The sequence below is a fragment of the Oncorhynchus mykiss genome, chromosome 7 (assembly GCF_013265735.2).
Source record: "Oncorhynchus mykiss isolate Arlee chromosome 7, USDA_OmykA_1.1, whole genome shotgun sequence".
Lineage (NCBI taxonomy): Eukaryota > Metazoa > Chordata > Actinopteri > Salmoniformes > Salmonidae > Oncorhynchus > Oncorhynchus mykiss.
The window spans coordinates 8155971-8169211 of record NC_048571.1 but is presented as its reverse complement, the minus strand read 5'-3'; the positions used below and the strand labels follow the sequence as shown (position 1 = coordinate 8169211).

The 13241-nt window shown below is 46.7% G+C and overlaps 1 protein-coding gene across 5 annotated transcripts in view; it reads left to right on the top strand.

Moving 5' to 3' along the window:
• Positions 1-12897, top strand: part of LOC110495553 (neurobeachin-like protein 1) — a 72913-nt gene extending 60016 nt beyond the window's left edge. For 3 of the 5 annotated variants that reach the window (XM_036982391.1, XM_036982393.1, XM_036982394.1), the window contains 20 exons: positions 37-161; positions 452-578; positions 730-878; positions 1475-1608; positions 2001-2102; positions 2332-2427; positions 2534-2658; positions 2915-3055; positions 3442-3572; positions 3907-4016; positions 4215-4332; positions 4922-5019; positions 5387-5503; positions 5627-5826; positions 6165-6337; positions 6440-6534; positions 6766-6882; positions 7077-7238; positions 7529-7677; positions 8280-9796. In XM_036982391.1, the coding sequence (XP_036838286.1) occupies positions 37-161; positions 452-578; positions 730-878; positions 1475-1608; positions 2001-2102; positions 2332-2427; positions 2534-2658; positions 2915-3055; positions 3442-3572; positions 3907-4016; positions 4215-4332; positions 4922-5019; positions 5387-5503; positions 5627-5826; positions 6165-6337; positions 6440-6534; positions 6766-6882; positions 7077-7238; positions 7529-7677; positions 8280-8571 (2761 nt within the window). In that variant the 3' untranslated portion in view covers positions 8572-9796. Of the gene's footprint in view, positions 1-36; positions 162-451; positions 579-729; positions 879-1474; positions 1609-2000; positions 2103-2331; positions 2428-2533; positions 2659-2914; positions 3056-3441; positions 3573-3906; positions 4017-4214; positions 4333-4921; positions 5020-5386; positions 5504-5626; positions 5827-6164; positions 6338-6439; positions 6535-6765; positions 6883-7076; positions 7239-7528; positions 7678-8279 lie in introns of all 5 variants that reach the window. The other 2 variants (XM_036982395.1, XM_036982392.1) reach the window with 1 other exon arrangement.
• The last annotated feature ends 344 nt before the right edge of the window (positions 12898-13241 follow it).

The following is a 13241-nucleotide window of genomic DNA, read 5'->3' as shown; positions in this document are numbered from 1 at the left end:
ACTTGGTTGACGTTCTCCTGTCTGTTGTTTTCTCAGGCAGCAGAGTGAGATGCACTGGCGAGTGTCCAGCGCGGAGAACTACTCCCGCATGAGACTCAAACTGGTGCCCAACTACAACTATGAGGACCACCGGCAGGCCAGCGCTCTCAGGGACAACCTGGGTAAGAGAGGCAGCTTCACTGGTTCCCTTGACAAGGCATCGCTGGAGTCTGAATAAACCATAATGTTAGCTGCAGACACGGACCCTTCTCCTCTTCCTGTTTCTCTTCCTCTTCATCTTCTTTGTCCTCTGCCTCTTGTTCCTGTTTCTCTTCCTCTTCATCTTCTTTGTCCTCTGCCTCCTTGTTCCTCTTTCTTCTCCTCTAACAACTCCTCATCCTCTTCCACCTTCCTCCTCCTCTAACTCTTCTTCCGCCTCTCGTTCCTCCTCTTCCTCTCCCTCGTCCCCCAGGTGTCCAGCAGCAGAAGGTGACATCTGAGTCCTTACTGCTGGAGGCGGTCAAGCAGGTGAAGGTCAGCGACCTGGAGGATGACATTCTGGAGCTGCCTGAAGACGACCCCGCAGCGACCAACAACACGTCAGTACTCTCAACGTTGTCTATTAATGTTGTGTGTTGTGTCTGTCGTGGACTGTTAGGTGGCTTTGACTACAAACGTGAATGGACTTGGTCACCTATCTGTCTGTTTCTATCTCTCTCGCTGTCTCGCTGTCTCGCTCTCTCTTTCCAGGGGGGACGTGGAGGAGGCAGGCCAGAAGGAGAAGCTGGTTCTGTGGGAGGACTGTGAGCTGGTCACCCAGGTGGATGTCAGCCCTGGACGTCTGGAGCTCACCACCCAGCACATCTACTTCTATGACAGCAGCACAGAAAAGGAGGAGGGTGAGGAGAGAGGGAGGAAGATGGGAGGGTCGTAGGAAGGGTTCTCCTGAAAGAGGAGGGAGGGGAGGAAGAAGGGATGAAATAGTGGGGTTAGAGGAAGAGTTGCTTTTAGTAAGAAGGAGAGAGGAAGGAAGGCTGAAGGAGAGTGAGCGAGTGGAGCAGGAGTTGATAAACCAGAGGTTATGGATGGGTTATGACTAGACATGTACAATACACACATACCTCACTGTTAGACTCATTGTGTTGTCTTAAACATGGAGGTGTAGCTGTCATGACTAGACATGTACAATACATACATACCTCACTGTTAAAGACTCTCATTGTGTTGTCTTAGACATAGAGGTGTAGCTGTTCTGACTAGACATGTACAATAGATACATACCACACTGTTAAAGACTCTCATTGTGTTGTCTTAGATATAGAGGTGCAGCTGCTCCCACATGCAATACACATCATATGTAATGTCATGTAATGACGTAGGGTTAAGATTAGGGCCTGGAGTTTTGCCATGGTCAAGTCCCTAGTTAGGTCAAACTCCTGGCCTTGTGTATTATACATAACCAACCCCCTGTCTGTCCCCCTGTCTGTCCTTCCAGGTGTTGGTCAGGACTTTAAGTGGCCTCTAGCTCAGATCCGGGAGATCCACCTGCGAAGGTACAACCTCCGCCGCTCGGCCCTGGAGATCTTCCTCATAGACCAGACCAACTACTTCCTCAACTTTAAGAAAGAGGTCAGTTCTGGGATCTGCTTTTTACGTGGATTGAGAACGGTGTACCCCCATCCATTTCACTACTTGGTCTATTCCAGAGCTAGCACATCACCTGATTCAACACATCAAGGGCTAGTCCTGGAATAGATCAAGTAAGTAGATGGGGGGAGTGTTTGAGGAGGGGTTTGGGAAACACTTATGTAGAAGGAATGACTACATAGGCCTGGAGTACTGGGGTGTGTTGAGTACAGTAAAACGTTAAGAACAAATAGAACCTGTACTACTCCCTATTCTACATGACAGCCCATCATATCTGTTCTACATAATATATTTTGATCTGAGCATTCTGAAAGATTTCACACTTTTGAACAGACCCCCTCATGTTGGAATGTTCTGTGTGGTTTGATTGACAGGTGCGGAACAAGGTGTACAGTAGGATGCTGCTGCTGCGCTCCCTCAGCCTGTACGGCACGCGCTCACCACAGGAGCTGCTCAAGGCCTCCGGACTCACACAGGTCAGGGGTCAAACGTTGACATGGGAGATCAAGGTCGTGTTCAGTAGTGGTTTGAAACGGAGGTGATACTCCCTGAGCTGGTCTAATAAGAACAGATGTATTATTTTTTTGCAAAACGTTTTGTTACGTTGTGCCCTACTGAGCATGACCCATGTTAAGTAGTCAGTATGGTCTCAGGTATTGTGTTGACAGGTTGTGTTAAACCCCCTCTCTCTCTCGTCTTTGGTAGAAATGGGTGAACCGAGAGATGACCAACTTTGACTACTTGATCCAGCTGAACACCATCGCGGGCCGAACCTACAACGACCTGTCTCAGTACCCAGTGGTACGTTCTGTTAACACGGACCCTATGGGGGAAGATGTGGAATATACCATCTTGGTGCTCTTCTAAGGGGTGTTCATGGTTTAGTTAATTGTGTGTGTGTATCCAGTTCCCCTGGATCCTGTCGGACTACACGTCAGAGGAGCTGGACCTGACGGACCCAGGGGTGTTCCGGGACCTGTCCAAGCCCGTGGCCGTACTCAACGAGCGGAACGCCAAGGCTGTACGGGAGAAGTACGTTCTCTCAACCTCTCTCACTGAGCTGCTGAGGCGACTACATACTGGCATTTACGTGACACGTTCCAGGGTGGCAGTGTATTCATTCATTCTCTTCACTACATAAGTGTCCTCGTCCATAGAATTAGACTGACTGCAATACAACACTTTATTCCCATTGAGGAAATGTCTCTTTGAGGGCAAATAACTGGATTCTGTTGTAGTAAATGTAGTAAGTAATTATAATGTTAAGTTCACGTCTCCCTGTCTGTAGGTATGAGAGTTTTGAGGACCCCACGGGGACCATCGACCGGTTCCACTACGGTACCCACTACTCCAACGCAGCAGGAGTCATGCACTATCTCATCCGCGTGGAACCCTTCACGTCCCTCCACATCGCGCTACAGAGTGGGCGGTAAAAGCAATGGGTTTTGGTGAGGGGGGAATCAGACTAGAAAACTCAGGCCAGAAGTTAACAGCATTGAAGTCCATGGAGTTATCAGTGCTCGGGTTGTACCAGTCAAATTGCTGTGGTCTGAGCAGCTTTGTGCGTTCTAGTCATTCTAGTTCTGTGATTACACGTGTGTTCCAACTGACAATGAAATGTATCTATGCTCTTGTCTGGAGATGTGCTATTGTACTGATGTCAGTAAGGCCAGAAGTCTTTCTCTCACCGAGCTACAGCCTTACTAGATCCACAGTTTGTCTTGGTCAGGTCACATGGTCAGCAAAACCATCCGGTCTCTAGTACTATGGCATACTTTAAGGCCATTGGCTGTTGGTCTTCCTCCCTCGGTCCAGGTTTGACTGTGCGGACCGCCAGTTCCACTCCATCCCAGCTTTGTGGCAGACCCTCACGGACAACCCCAACGACGTCAAGGAGCTCATCCCAGAGTTCTTCTACTTCCCGGAGTTCCTGGAGAATCAGAACGGTGAGATGAGCTCCGTGTCTGTAGAGAATCACAGACACGCTGGCTATGTTGATTGACTGTCCGTACTAACACGCCTCCTGTGGTGGTGTTCACACAGTCAATCAGAGAACATCTGGACTCGACTGGACCGGTTCAGATTGTGGAACACTGGAACTTGTTCAAATCGGACTAAATCTATAACTGACCCAGTTACACCCTGAATTGTAAAAACTGAGGATCTCAGTTGAAAATGTTATTTAGTCTGTTTTCATTTTATCTGGTCACACTGCCACTCTGATGGAATCCACTTTCACTCCCCCGTCCTTTGTTCATCCTCCTCTCTCGCTCCCTCTAGCCTTTGATCTGGGGCGCCTGCAGATCTCCAAGGAGAGGGTGAATGATGTCATCCTGCCTAAATGGGCCAGGTCTCCAGAGGACTTCATTTATAAGCACAGGAAAGCCCTGGTGAGCCTCCTTTTCTCATGGACGGTCACCATTACCATAATGCTTTGTCCCAAGGGGGGAGAAAAACCTCTGTAGCACAATTGGATCACACACATTCTATTACCATGATGTGCAGGAGAAATGCATTCCACAGAAAGTAGTATTTAGTGATTTATTGCTGTGGGGGTTATATATATATGTGTGTGTGTTGTGTAACAGGAGTCTGAGTACGTGTCGGCCCACCTGCAAGACTGGATCGATCTGATCTTCGGTTACAAACAGCGAGGCCCAGCGGCCGTGGAGGCCCTCAATGTCTTCTACTACTGCACCTACGAAGGTACGGACGCTAACACTAAACCCAAAGACTCCCACTCATACAATAGCCCTGATGCTAAAGAAACGCTCCACCTACGAAGGTACGGATGCTAACACTAAACCCATAGACTCTCATTGATACGATAGCACTGATGCTAAAGAAACGCTGCACCTACGAAGGTACGGATGCTAACACTAAACCCATAGACTCTCATTGATACGATAGCACTGATGCTAAAGAAACGCTGCACCTACGAAGGTACGGATGCTAACACTAAACCCATAGACTCTCATTGATACAATAGCACTGATGCTAAAGAAACGCTGCACCTACGAAGGTACGGATGCTAACACTAAACCCATAGACTCTCATTGATACAATAGCACTGATGCTAAAGAAACGCTGCACCTACGAAGGTACGGATGCTAACACTAAACCCATAGACTGATACAATAGCACTGATGCTAAAGAAACGCTCCACCTACAAAGGTACGGATGCTAACACTAAACCCATAGACTCTCATTGATACAATAGCACTCATGCTAAATAAACGCTAGATTGCTATATTATGGGACTTTACTGAAGCGTTTGTCTCTGGTTTTGCCGTAGGGGCGGTGGACCTGGATGCAATCACTGATGAGAAGGAGCGTAAAGCCGTAGAGGGGATGATCAGTAACTTTGGACAGACACCCTGCCAGCTGCTCAAGGTACTGGAGAAAACACACAAGGCTTGACCTGACTGGGAGAAACCTTCCCTGGCCTTCCTCGTGATATGAGCCCATTGGAACACTGAGGGATGACCCGGTCAATTAGGAATCATTGGGAATGAGACTTTAACAGGTTATTTAGAACAGTGATTCCCATCTCTGGTCTTTGAGGACCTTCAACAGTACTCATTGTTGTAGCATCAGACTAACGCCTTATTAAACTAGTCAACAGCTTGGTGATTAGTTTAGCCAGGGCTACAACAGAAATGGGTGCTGGTGGGGTTACTCGGGGATATTTAGCTGAGAATCACTGGTTTAGAACAGGTGTTTTAGATGGGCTATAGTGATGTATTGTCTGTGTGTACAGGAGCCACACCCAGTACGTCTTTCTCTGGAGGAGGTGGAGAAGAGGAAAGGTCGACTAGACGCCTCGCCACTCAGCATCTTCGAGCACCTTGCCGAACTCAAGTCCTTCTTTGTCGAGGTTAGTTTTGAAAACACACACACCAAAGCATATGATCATGACCCTCTTTGTTGGTTATTGTAAAGTACTTTATGAAAATCGTTTTCTTGAAAAACAACTTCATAAATAAATGTTGATTTTTAGGGGATCAATGACAACGTGCCTCTGGTGAAAGCCGTGGTCCCCAAGAACCAGTCCCACTCCTTCATCACCCAGGGCAGCCCAGACACTATGGTGACCCTGAGTCAGAACTGTCTGATGGGAACCCACGGCTGGCTGCCTTATGACAAGAATATCTCCAACTACTTTACCTTCATCAAGGACCCCACCGTGGCCAACCCCAAGTCAGTCCCTCCCCAACACCGCCCCCTTTTCTACTTGAAACTATGGGGCGTTGTAGTCTGACTGGGAGACTGGGAGCCCTGTTTGAGTTCTTACCTCCATTCCTTGAAGTAATCACTCGTCTGAGAATGTTTGGTTTGTCACCGCAGTATGATGGAAACTCTGCCATGGTGTATCCAGATCTGTGATTATCTCCAGGATGGGAGATGGGAAGAATGCACTGTAAATGTTTTGGAACAGACCTTTGGAGGGCACTTGATGTCATTACTTGGTCATAAAGTTGTTCTGTGAGGTATGTATCTGAGGTCTCCTCCTCTCTGCCCCTCCCCCCTCTCTCTAGGACCCAGCGGGTCCTGGGTGGGCCCTTCTCTCCGGGCGTGGAGGTGACCGCAGGTCTGTTTGTGGTGTCACATGACGGGAAGCTCCTGTTCAGCGGTGGCCACTGGGACAACAGCCTGAGGGTCACCTCCCTGGTCAAGGGAAAGACTGTGGGACATCACATCAGACACATGGGTATGGATGGATCTCACACACACATACATGCACTCAGACACACACGCACACTGTCTGTACATACAGTATAGTAATTATTTGGTGTCTTCTCTCTCACCGCAGACATAGTCACGTGCCTGTCGACCGACTACTGTGGGATCCACTTGATCTCTGGATCCAGGGACAACACCTGTATGGTGTGGCAGGTGCTGCAGCAGGTGAGATCATGAAGCCTGAGGGTTTATTGGAATACACTACACTGACTAGAAAGCATTTGTACTGCATTGTTACTGTGGAAACGTTTGATGTTAGTACACCAAAAAAAGAAAAGAAGTGAAACTGTTTGACACATCTGCTTTCGGTTGCAAACTGTTTTACTACTGTATACCCAACTGAACACTACCCAGGAGTATGAGCGTGTGACTGAATGTGTTGTGTGTGTCCTACAGGGAGGTTGTCCGGTGGGGCTGTGTCCCAAGCCGGTACAGGTGCTGTATGGACACACTGACGAGGTGCTGAGCGTCAGCATCAGCACAGAGCTGGATATGGCCGTCTCTGGATCACGGGTAAGAGGTTGGAGGGATGAAGGGGATGGAGGGGTTGGTGGGATGGAGGGGTTGGTGGGATGAAGGGGTTGGAGTGGTTGGAGGAATGCAGGAGGTTGGAGGAATGCAGGAGGTTGGAGGAATGCAGGAGGACGAAGGGGTTGGAGGGTTTGATGATAGATGGATCTTGCTGATGTTTTGTTTCTGTGTACCAGGACGGGACGGTGATCATCCACACGGTGCGTCGGGGCCAGTACATGCGGTGTCTGCGGCCGCCCTGTGAGAGCTCCCTGCCGGTCTCCATCCTGCACCTGGCTATCTCTTATGAGGGGTGTGTGGTGGTTCACACCTGTGTAGAGGGCAAGGCCACGCTCAAGGTACACTAACACATGTTCTTAATATGTAGTTGAAAATGTCGTGATCGTCTTCTCTAAAAAATGTGTTTTGGTGCAGGAGTCTGACCAGGCAGCTACGGTGTGTGTGTGTGTGTGTGTGTGTGTGTGTGTGTGTGTGTGTGTGTGTGTGTTTAGACGGACAGCCCAATGCAGATCTTTTATTCACGACCAATTAGATCAGCTCAGAGAAAGCAAAACGCTAGTTGACCACTAGATGGTACATTATGATTGGGTCCTGGTGAACAATTGTCTCTCATCCTGTCCCTGTTTAGGATAAGAACGGCCTGCACCTGTACTCTGTCAATGGGAAGCACCTGTGTACGGAGGGCCTGAAGGAGCAGGTGACAGACATGTGTGTGTCTGGGGAGTACCTGGTTATCGGCAGCGAGCAGGGCTTCCTCTCAATACGAGACCTGTACAGGTGACCTTGTTTCCTGTGTGTGTTTGTCTGTCTGTGTGCGTGACTGCACGCATGCATCTACAGGGTTTTTGCTGTATCAAGAAGGGTCTTAGGTGGTAAGGGTGGCAATGGGCCCCGCTGAACAGCTGATTAAAAAAAATATATAGATTTTTAAGCCCATTTCCTGCATTTTTACAAATGTTTCCATTGAGCTGAGAGAAAATACTGCAGTATTAAAGCTAATTTCCTGCAATTCTATGCATTTTACCATGTCTAATACTGTGTTCCTTTACTCAAACATAACTATATTAATACTTCTAAATTTATTGTTTTTGTCATTTTCAATTTTCCTTGACTGTAGTTTTTATTTTGGCGATTTGTTAGTTCTCAAAGATTATCTCCATTTATCTTTTCTACATACTTTATATCTGGTTTTAGTCGTTTACACTGAAAACATTTTCACCCCCAAAACAAAATCATATATGCATACATTACATACAGTTATATAATATATAATATAATACATACAGTTTATTATTATTATTAATATATATATATCAGGGATTTTTCTATCTGTCTAACCCAACCCTTCACTCTGTCTCTGTCCTCTCTCCTCCGGGCAGCCTGTCCCTGTGCGCCACCCCCATGGCAATGCGCGTGCCCGTACGCTGCGTGTCTGTCACCAAGGAGCAGAGCCACGTGCTGGTGGGCCTGCAGGACGGCAAGCTGATCATTGTGGGCGTGGGCAAGCCGGCCGAGGTAAAGAGCTCATTCAGAAACTACATCGCCCAGAGCCTGGAGGGCTCACCCCTCATGGCAATGCCACTGCTCGCCCCGCTGAGGGTGCGCTCGCCCGCCCGCAGGCTGAGCCTCCGGGACAAGTTAATGTTTAACCCCCAGGGCCCTGACCCCTGACCCCCTGAGCAGAACATCCCCCTCAATTCAAAAAAAAAATATTATTTACCTCAGAGGGAACTTCATAAACTCACCCTACAAACTACCACCGCATACCATTCTCTCTCTGTTGTAGTGCTAATAGTTTGTCCTAAATAACCTGTCCTTCCTTAGCCACATACACCTCGGGTGTGTTCATTAGGCACCAAACGGAAGAAAACTGACAAACAGCGGAGGAGCTACCTGGACTTTTCCCCCCCGTTTTCTGTTGTAAGACTTCAAATCATTTTTTGTTGCGTGCCCTAATGAACATGACCCTGTTTCTGGGGCGAAGCAGGACCCTGGCCCATTCTTGCCCTGCAAGGATTGGTGACCACACACACAGTAACACTTGAGACATTCCATAAACGCCTCTGAATGAATACAACACACCCTCTCCTGGAATATTACTGTGAAATGAAAACATGGGCTTCCGTTTACCTCATTCTAACCGAGGAATGACTTATTTTTGGGCCTTGGGATGGTGTTGTCCAATATTGTTTACCGGAAGTGTCATTATTATTGACTGATTTAATATGTATTGTTGGGACAAACGCTGTGAATTGCCTTGGATGAACTCCTCTGCAAATTCAAGCCATATAAACTATATTAGTAATAAGCTACGCTATAATAAGATGCACTAGGCTGTAATTTATTCCCACCTGCTCCTCAAGTGAAAATGGTTTAACCCTTATTGTCTTCCTGCTCTTCAAGTGAAAATGGTTTAACCCTGATTTCTTCCTCCCTACTGGTAGACATGAAAGTAAGGTTAACTCTGGGGCTGTAATGATGGGATAGGGAGGGACACAGGGAATCACCCTCGAATCAATTGATAATTTGATCCCCTCCCAACTTCTCTCACCTTTCTTTTATACAAATGGACCTGCCTCAAAGTGAACCAAGCTTTGGTTTTGAACTGGCACTACGTCATTCCAACATTTCTGAACTAACCGATCACTCATAAATCATATCCTGCTTTTTGTTTGTTTCTTTTGACTTCACACTTTCCTCCTCCTCCTCATCTCTCTCCTCTTCCTCACTTCCTCCTCCTTTCCTCCACTCTTCTCAGATGCGTTCAGGCCAGATCACTCGTAAGCTGTGGGGTTCCAGCAAGCGCCTGACCCAGATCTCCTCTGGAGAGACAGAGTACCAACCAGCCTGCAACCAGAACTGACCCCCACAACCACCCCTTCCACCCCTCCCACTACCACCACACCCCCTCACCCTGCTGCCTGCCTGATTGGCCCGCAAGCCCTGCCAATCATCACAGTCTACCAAATCAGATTTGAACCACCCCTCGTTTTGATTTGACTGATGACTGTTTTGGGGGAATCTTACTCTCCTTTTTTGTTCCTCCCTCTGACTTGGGAAGGACAGACTGACCCACGAGTGGAAGACGGGGGGGTGTGTGTGTGTGTTTTAACGGTGTGTAAAGGTTAGGCGGATGAGTAGGGCAGGTCAGGACGGACCAACCGGCGCCGGCGTCGAGTTTCTGTGTGTGTGTTTTAACGGTGTGTAAAGGTTAGGTGGATGAGTAGGGCAGGTCAGGACGGACCAACAGGCGCCGGCGTTGAGTTTCTGATCCAACTGTAGGTGCATACATCCCCTCACCCCCCCCTCCCCTTCAATGACACACATGGCCATTACTCTTCATCTTCCTCCATCATCACTAGCACGGTCAGGCCAGTGGCTCCCACTACTACAGAGACCCTCTATGCAGACACACACTACAGCAATCTGGGCTGACCTCTGACCCCTCCACCTCTCAGGCCCAAGGAATGAAGGGGATCCCCAACGTAGAAATGTAATTACTCCAATGGGAACACTTAACCTGGTTGACGGTCCACCCATCACACAACACTGACTTCAATGGGAATTATATTTTATATTTCTCTGGTCATCAAGATGACCCACTTCTCCGAACCCTGAACCCGAGACCACTGAGCAGTGTGTGTGTGTATGTACGCTCTTTTGTGTTTCTGTGTGTTGTCTCTCGCTGGTTGTTTTCTCCCGTGGGCTTTTGTTGACTTGGTTTTGCCTTCCAGTCTGACTAGGCTGTGACCGATGCCTCAGGGCTCCTATGCAGCAGTAAGGGGCTATGTTCAGTCACAATACAATGTTTTTATTTCGTTTTTTTGTTTGATGTTACTGATAATTGTAGTTGTTTTTTACAGATGCGTGCATGTGCATAAGGTCTGTGGTTAAGTTGTGTTTTGCGTGGCATTTCCGGCCCACTCCTCATTTAGTATAGAGGACGGGGCCCTAAGGTATCCAACACTCGTACTAAGCCTGACACACACACACTTGTTTGCTAATGTACACTTGCATAGACTCCTCCCTATTGGAGAAGCCTGTGACTGCGTTCCATGTCATCTCTATTGCAATCTCAGTAGATTTCTATATGACATTTAATGTGGTTTCTGAGACGATGAACACTACTCCAGGCGTTGTGAAATCTGATAATCGGCAATAAAGACGACCTGGAACGCACCCAAAGTCCGCTAGTTTGACACTACAGAAGAAGAGAGAAGCCTAGTGTTGTAGAATCACTAGCTACCCCATACCGTGCCCAAAGGACTCGCTCCCCTCAAACACTACACTCTTACACACACTGCAAGCTTCTCACACTTGTGTTAGACCGCATGCTTCGGAGGGACGAACCATACTGAACCTGGCTTAGTGTGCAATGTTTAGCTCTAGATCCATCCTAGAATGTTTTTATGTTACTTGAATCAATGTTTATTTATGAATGAAAATGAGCTTTTTTTTCCCCGTAGGCTATTGAAATTCACACTACATTATTTGTATGTTTTTAAGTGGTGCTTCAGTTGTTCAACAAAGATTTATGCTGCGAAAAACTGAAGACGGTGGATCGATCCACCTTTCACAATGGGAGTGGAGACTTTCTAAGGGCTTTTGAGATGTCAGTGTTACAGCAATACAGTTCCTTCCTCTGCTCCGCTGACTGTGCATTGGTACATTCCAGCCTCTTGTCAAGGCTGAACTAAAAAAAAAAATCTCCAGTCTTCCTGGTTTTTCTGACCGGGACGACGCGATTGGGAGATTAAACTTAATTCTGCCAAGGGACATCCCAAACGGCTGTCATCTTCCAACAGTCAGAATCACCTCAGTGTTCCTCCTCCTTCCATAATTGTCTCTTAGTTGGGAGCCATGTCCGCTAGTTAAGGTCCTCTGGAGTTCCATAAATGCAGTAACGTCACTAAACGTGTCTGTGAACCGGGCCTAATGTGGCTTTTTGAGATTTCATGTGTGTTTTTATGTCAATGTTTGAGATTATGAATGATTTCACCCCCCATTGAATCCTTATGGTTGTTATGCTCCTGTCAAATCAAAAGGACAGTTTGGTCGGGGTAGGTCATCTGTTGCATAATGTGAGTGTGTATGTTCATGATGACAGTAGTTTCTTAAAATGCCAAATTCCTTATTTCCTTGTCATATCATTTGCCTTCTTGGTAACAATTCAGTGATTCTGGTTCTTATCTATCTATGGACTTAGAATCATTCATTCTGATTCTATGGTGGTTATAGATTAGGCATCAGACTTCTGTGCAGTGTGGTTGTTTTTGGTCTTCTCTTTTAAGTCTCTCCACAATCTGTCCGGAGAATACAATCACAGACCAACGTGTGCCCTTTTTTAACCAAGAGGCCGTTTCAATAAGTTTATTTTTAATTGTTTATGCTGATGTGTCTCGATGGCATACTCCTTTAAACAGTTTCCATTCTCATCAGGATGTGTTACTCATTTTTTCCAAAGGACGTATTTAATAAATGTTTCTATTTTTGTCAATCTTAGTTTGTCAGGCAGACGACACCACTATCTTGTTTTAGGACTCTCTTCCGACCCCACCACTGAAACAGTGCCTTTTTATCCATGTTGCATCATACAGACAATTATCCGGTTCGTGTGTACAATTCTTTGTTTTACCCTTCCCTCCATGATAACCCATGGATAGCAGCATTCCACAAACTTAACATCCAATAGGAACCAAGAATCTAGAACTGTAAACAAAGTTGACTAAAAATCTGAAATATATTGGTGTCTTACCTTAGCTGCTTGCTCTGTGACTGTCACCAAAATGGATGTGTGTGTGTATATCTGATTTATAAATACTGGTGTATAATGTACAGCATGATTTTTATTTTAGTGGATTTTAATTGTACTTTTTGCACTTTCCAGGTACTAAATTGTAAGTGATTGTTTTAAATGTTTCCCTGGTCCATTCTGTACAGACAAACTGCTTTGTATACACAAGTGGAAAGTAATCATTAAAGTCTTGTCAAAAATGTAATTCATATGTGTGGCTGTGAAAATAGGACACTGTGTACAAAACATTAGGAACACCTTCCTAATTTGGAGTGCCCTATTTTGCCCTCAGAACAGCCTCAATTCGGTGGGGCATGGACTCTACAAGGTGCCGAAAGCATTTCACAGGGTTGCTGGCCCATGTTGACTCCAATGCTTCCCACAGTTGTGTCAAGTTGGCTGGATGTCCTTTGGCTGATGAACCATTCTTGATACACACGGGAAACTGTTGAGCATGAAAAACCCAGCAGCATTGCAGTTCTTGACACAAACCGATGCGCCTGGCACCTACTACCATACCCCGTTCAAAGGCACTTATATTTTTGTC